Source organism: Nelumbo nucifera, chromosome 1 (assembly GCF_055504915.1).
Source record: "Nelumbo nucifera cultivar China Antique chromosome 1, China Antique-T2T, whole genome shotgun sequence".
In the NCBI taxonomy this organism is placed as follows: domain Eukaryota; kingdom Viridiplantae; phylum Streptophyta; class Magnoliopsida; order Proteales; family Nelumbonaceae; genus Nelumbo; species Nelumbo nucifera.
In genome coordinates this window covers 179,306,860-179,313,973 of record NC_142649.1, presented here as the reverse complement: position 1 = coordinate 179,313,973, position 7,114 = coordinate 179,306,860, and the positions used below count along the sequence as shown (strand labels likewise).

The following is a 7,114-nucleotide window of genomic DNA, read 5'->3' as shown; positions in this document are numbered from 1 at the left end:
GAACTCGGGGTAACCTAATCTGGAGCATTTGCAGAGAAAGGCCGAAGCAGTGGGACTTTGCCATAGCGCAAGCAGAGTTTGCCTACAACAACGCAGTTCGTAGCTCTACAAGTAGATACCCATTTTCTATTGTGTATATGAAAGTACCTAACCATGCGTTGGACTTGGTGAAACTACCCAGGGTACCAGGCCTTAGTACTTCAACAGAGCAATTAGCCGGACAAATCCAGTCAGTACAGGAGGAAGTACAACAGAAACTTCAAAGGACCAATGCAAAGTATAAGCTTGCAACTGACAGGCATCACAGGTACCAGGTGTTTGACGTCGGTGATGAAGTCATGGTGTTCTTAAGGAAGGAATGCATACCCGTTGGGACTTGACAGATCATTAAGAAGATCAATGACAATGCTTAGGTAGTGGACTTGACAGATCACATGGGTATTTCCAGAACATTTAATGTCGTTGATCTTCATCGTTATTTACCGGAAGCGACACTTGCATATCCCGATCATGACTCGAGGTCGAGTTCCTTCCAAGCGGGGGAGAATGAGGGAGGTCCAGCTCACGACCCACCGAACCAGCCGGTGACAGCTCACAACTAGAGGGGAACATGCATCGGATAATGACATCTAGAGAGAACCATGCAGCGGATAATGTCGACAGCTCACGTATCCAACATGCATTGGATGATGGTGGCTATCGGACGGTGGACGTCAAGTCCATTTCCTAGTTGTTGTTTTAGTTGTTTAAATTTCCTAGTTATTCTACAAGACTACCAATATGTATTATAAATAATTCTGTTCTGAGTTTAATAGAGATATACAAGAATTCCTTCGCCACTTTTTCTCTCTCTACTAAGGCTACGCTTAGTCTTTACATAAGGCTTCACGAACGAAGCCGCTCGGTCGTCCGGTGCTGGTATAATCCGCCCCGGCAAGTGCGGCACGCTGCGTCACGGGGTATGTCATCCCCTAATATCCTTAATTTTTCTTTTGATAACATTAATAAAATTTAATGGTGACCGCCCCCTCCATTGAGAATAAATTTTAGGGTTAAAAAAAAAAGGAAAAAAGAAACATAACTTTAATTAAGAACATTCAAGTAGCACAACAGTGGACATACAGGATAAAGCATCATAATCCAAGTTGATTTGTTCATGTAGAATTTATGTAATGGAAACAAAACAGTGAAGAGAAGCTAACTAGGGGTAAGGAAAGAAAATGCTTAAGCCACCTTCTTTGCAAATGGTATCCTCTTCATAACAACCCCACTTATGAAGGAGTAGTCCCCACTAAAAAAAAATGCCCTGGCCACTTCTTCGATTTGAGACCCAAGCAGGAACCCAGACCATATATGGTTCTCTTTTATTTGTTTTTAATAATGTCTCCATGTGGTTGCAAGCTCAAAGCCGCACCAGAACCCAATTGAAGAGCTGAGTTAGAATACAGTACCGTAAAGCTTTTTTTTTTCCTTTGTATTAATTATAGACCACAAAAATGTATGTATTTTCAGTCGGTTAGAATATTTTGATTCCCAAAAATGAGATTGTTCGTCTCTCTTGCTCCAAGAATCCAGAGTCATTTTTACAAAGGGAATAAATGACAGATATGATAGCCTTACTTATTCCTGCTCCTAGCTCTAAGAGTCGTATGTGACAGTATCTGTATCTCAACATTAGTGGAACGCTTGTGACATGTCGCACTAACCAAAAGAACCAAGGCAGTAAAGAATTCTGTGTGTTTGGTGCCTCTTCCATCGTGTTCTCGCTCTGTCTTATTATAATCAAAAGCTAACGTGTTAGCAACGGAGCCTTAAACTAAGAGCAAAACAAGGTTCTATCAAGCTAAGACATGGACAATACAGTTTTTCTCTCTCCACCTACCCAAGCATTATTTATATTCTTTCGTGGGTGTTAAGCAGTTCGAGGCAACATCATTTATCGGCAGCTCTTTCATTCTAAGCTTCTCCGTCTTAGACCAATTTTCTCCAGAGAAACCATGGGAGACACCTTGCGCTTGGCAGTTGGCGTAATGGGTAGCTAGCTATAGCTTCTGATCATTTTGTATATTTTTCTTTCTTCTTCATATATATTACTAAATGTAATGATCCGAAGAGCAGTGTAACACATTGGCTTCACATGATAGTTTTTGTTTTGCAGGGAATGCAGCTTCCTTGCTACTGTATGCAGCACCCATGTAATTAAGAAACTCTAGCTAAAACTTTGTTGTTTTGCAGTTGTTAATTCAAACCAATCTGAAATTTGACCCTAGCTATAACTAATTTTAACCTTGAAGAAATGTTTTTTCCCTCCTTTTCTTTACAGATTAACTTTCAAAAGAGTCATAAGGAAGAGAAGCACCGAAGAGTTTTCATGCATTCCTTATATTATTGCACTATTGAATTGCCTCCTATATACTTGGTATGGTCTACCTGTAGTAAGCCACAGGTGGGAAAATTTCCCTGTGGTTACAATTAATGGCGTTGGGATCCTTCTAGAGTCTTCCTTCATTATCATATACTTCTGGTTTGCTTCAGCAAGAGGAAAGGTAAGCTATTCTCAATTTCTCACTTAGATATGATCTATTCAATTGATCCTTTATTTTATTGTTCTACCATAATTATTATGGCCTTAGTTACACGCCTAGCACATTATTATAAAGTCATTTGCATGAAAGCCACACATTCATGAACCAAATGCATACGTAAACTTGAAGCCATGCATAATCATTCACAAGCATACGTAGTTAGCTAGGGTTATATTTAGGAATAAGATCTGCATTTTGCATGTTATACCTATATATCAGTATTTTATATAGAGGAAGAGGAAAGAGGGAGGTCAAGAGTTCTCTCTCTCTCTCTCTCTCTCTCTCTCTTATAATATATATATAGTCAATGCTTATGACCTCTAAGCTTAAAGCCAAATGGGCTTGGACGGGTTGCTTAGCTTTGAAAGTCCTCTCACTAAGGGTGATCATTTCTAGTCCAGCCCAAATGTATATTCAACTTGAAGGTAGAAAAATGGTTTTTATTTTTATTTTTTTTTTACACTTGTATCATAATATGCACATTTATACATGGAAATTAATCTTTTATTAATTATACGTGGTGCAGAAGACGATTTGCTTGATGGAAGTGCCTATGATCATGATGTTCTGTGCCATAGCATTAGTGTCAACATTTGCTTTGCACGATCATCATCATCGAAAGGTAGTTGTTGGCAGTATAGGACTAGTGGTCTCTGTGGCTATGTATGGCTCACCATTGGTGGCCGTGGTTAGTGCTCTTTCCTAAGTTTCCTCATTCAGAATTAACTTCTTTTAATTGATCTAATCTAACCACTACTATGTGGTAACTGTTGGTAATGGTGGGTATGTCAGAAGCCAAACCTTTTCTTTATATACACAAATAAATGAATACTATGAAGTGGGTATGGTCCTTGTTAGCTTAATTAATAGATTAACCTGATTATCATATGGCCGACTCGAAAGCTGATGTCAAGCAGCAAGAAAAACTTCTCAGGCAAACCATTATTCAACTTACTATAATGTATAATCAGCTTTACACAAACTGAGAAGTGGTAATGAGCGGTCTGATACAGGTTGAATCAGCAAAAGAAAGGAAAAGGAAAGAAGGTAGACAGTAAAGAGTTCATGATAGGCAAATTCATGGTTTGGTGGATAATTGGTCTAAGCTCATCACCTGAATTTTAGGGTGGTGTTGGTATGTTGGGTTAAAATGGAAGGCCTCTTTTAAGCGCGTACAAATGTACAATTAAGGAGGTGCCCGAGAACATGGTTCGTTTTGCTTTTGAAAATAAAAGCAACTGCCACGTCAGTAAAAAAATATATAATTTTGCTGATGTGGCAGCTGCTTTTGTTTTCCAAAAGAAAAACCAACCATATTATAGAACAACCCAGAAACTGTTTCAAGTTTATTTCTGCAAATTAGACAATAATACTTTAAATGATATATAAGTAATGTTTCAATGGTCTGGTTAATAATAAAGTTATCCCTTCGATCTCTGATTTATAATTGCAGAAGAAAGTGATACAGACAAAAAGTGTTGAATTTATGCCGTTCTACCTATCCTTATTTTCATTTCTGGCCAGTTCTCTGTGGATGGCTTATGGATTACTGAGTCATGACCTTTTCCTTGCGGTATGTATATATACTAATTAATTCTAGTGAACTAATATTGGATGATCAAGTGTCTCACTTCTTTACTTTTTTTTCTCAGTCTCCTAATCTCTTAGGCAGCCCCTTGGGAGCACTCCAGCTTTTGCTGTACTGCATATACCGGAAAAGGAAAATTAATGTTGAAGAACCAAGCAAGATAGATTTAGAGAAGAATTCAGGGAAGTCGAAACCTCATCAAGAGCCAATGATCAATGGCACTAATGTCGAGATTTGATGATGATAATCAGCTCATATTTATAAAAGGTTCATAATTAATTAAGATTTCTTACGTTTCACTCAGTTTTGTTTTCTCTAAATTGGGGTTACCTAAAGCAGGTATATATTTTATGTTAGTCTTGCATAGAATATGGAGCACACATCTACATTAGTAATGTATGGAATTAGATCCCATCATTTAATGGTGGGAACTGATGCATCCTTATTTCTGCTGCAAATAAAGTCTTGGGAAGTTGGGATGAATTCTGACGGTGCGTTGTATAGTGTAGGAATGATGAATTGGAGCCAGATTCTTTAGGGGTGTTTGACAATATGGTGCTTGGTTTTGTTTTAGAAATTGCTGATGTGGCAATTGCTTTTCTTTTCAACCATGTTGTCTGAGATCCTAAATGGGATGAGTAGGATTAGCCGATTAGGGTTGTTTCGCTGACGGCAGAATTTACATCTGCCGCAACACACCCCTGTCGGTCTGTGACCACTGATAAAATATGGACACGTCAGAACCGGAAACTAGAAGTAATTTAGCCAGTGTTTGGAACCGGTGCCACTGCTCCATAAAACGGAGATACATCAGCGCCATGTTGTAAAAATTGGTGCTCCAGAAAACGTTAACATGTTTAGAACCGTTTTTCATAAAAAACGGTGCTCTAAATCATGCCTTAGAAATTGAGAAGGCGTGGTCTGGAGAAACGCCAAATTTGACGTTTTCTTAATTTGGAACTCGTTGCTATAAATAAGACATGATGCGACAACGACATAGACTTCCTATAATGGGTACCAATGCTGAAAATAGATATAGAATACTGGTACTAACAGTAAGTGTTGTTGTTGCCCCAGAAAACGTCCTACCGAGCAGCAAGTTTTCAAACAAAATCGCTTTCTCAGAAAACGATGCTATATATACAGCATCGATGCCAAACATATATTTAATTTCCATGATGTTTTTTAATTTATTTTCATCACTGATCTGTCTGCATTTCAATGGGGGTTGCATGGGAATGTTAGAAACCACTGTCGCAGCAGATGTGGTTGGGACTTGGGAGCAGATACGCTATATTGCATGGTTTTTGACACTTGCGTGTTTCACAAACTCTTTCACCAAGAATCAAGAATTCCATTCCCTGTTTTCTTTTTCTAAAACTATATATACAATAAAACTTGTTTGGTGGAGTTGTGGAGATGCATGCTGACTGGGAGTTTGAAGTGCTTTCGCTTTATTTATATATCAGATGTCACTTTTTCCAAAATTCAATGTGCCACATCACACATCATTTTGATGATTCAGCATCACCATGGTGATTAAAGCATTGTCAATTTGATTATTCAAGAAACCCTTTCTTTCACCAGAGGGCGGCTCAGTTGGTTCGCTCCAGCATGGACGATTGATTTCATTCCCGCAACCACCAATTTTGGAGATGCTTCTTCCTCTCATTAGTCGCAAGATTAATTAATACGTGCAGAAATGGTCTTTCCAAGAAATGGCTTATCAAACAGCATTCAAATCTATTCACAACAAAAAACTGTTCCAATATAGTTTTTACATGATTTGTCTACACATCTCACCATGAGATTGAAACACACCATGCCTGTGATACGCGGGCACAGATCATTTTGAAACAGTTTTTAGTTGTCAGCAGATCTAACATGGTCCAGATCTGCTCCTTAAACAGTGCTCCTAACACAGACCTTACAGGCACATCCTACCACGTATCAGGAACATCTCCCGTACTTAAATATTATTATCAAGGGAAAATTCCAGATCAGTACCCCGTACTTTGGTTCGAGTGATACTTTGGTCCCCAAACTTTAAAATGTGACAATTCAGTATCCGTACATTCAAAATGTGACAATCCAGTACATGTCGTTAACCAATCCGTTAATCAGCCATTAAGTGACATTTGAAAAGTCAAAAATGCCCTAAGAATGCCATCTAACTCTCTTTATCAACCATCCAAACATTGACAATAAAATGAACAATCCCAAATTCTAGATTCTTCTAAACAGTCACCAACTTTTTTCAATAGAAGAGGCTAGGATTTGGAACTGTTTAGTTTTTTGTCAACGTTTGGATGGTTGATAAAGAGAATTAGATGCCATTCAAAGGGCATTTTTGACTTTTCAAATGTCACTTAGCGGTTGACTAACGGACTAGTTAACAGTAGGTACTGACTGAATTGTCACATTTTGAAAGTTCGGATACTAGATTGTCACATTTTGAAAGTTCAGGTACTGGATTGTTGCATTTTAAAGTTTGGGAACCAAAGTACAGGGTACTGATCGAAAATTTTCCCTATCATCAATAATGCACAATGGGGTTTGCTTATAAAGTGCATTCTGAGGAGCAAATCGCAATTCGACCCAACCTATACTAAACATAATTAAATAGCATGGTTTTTTTGCTGATATGGCAAGCCAGTGAAGCAAATTAAAACACTCGTGAAATGCATCAATGCCAAATATACCCATTTGATGTGCCAAACTAGAATAAGATTATGATTAAGGGATCATTTGATTGCACTTTTTAGAGGTCTGAATTTGAAAATGCTACTTTTCAAACCTCAACCCTTGTTTGGTTTAGCTCAGGCGTTAAACTTGGGTTGGCTCTTAACGTGCTCAGGCGTGTTTCAGAGCCAGTGCATAGTCCAAAATATCCTTACAATATTATGGAAATGACGCGAGTTATGCCTAATAACCCCAAACC

At 38.3% G+C, this 7,114-nt stretch overlaps 1 protein-coding gene across 1 annotated transcript; it reads left to right on the top strand.

The window, feature by feature from the left end:
- The first annotated feature begins 1,690 nt into the window (after positions 1-1,690).
- Positions 1,691-4,529, top strand: LOC104600330 (bidirectional sugar transporter SWEET3-like). The gene is made up of 6 exons (XM_010263212.3): positions 1,691-2,034; positions 2,159-2,195; positions 2,324-2,546; positions 3,112-3,273; positions 4,039-4,158; positions 4,238-4,529. Exons 1-6 carry the CDS (start codon positions 1,998-2,000, stop codon positions 4,409-4,411), a joined length of 753 nt encoding a protein of 250 aa, XP_010261514.1. The 5' UTR covers positions 1,691-1,997; the 3' UTR covers positions 4,412-4,529.
- The last annotated feature ends 2,585 nt before the right edge of the window (positions 4,530-7,114 follow it).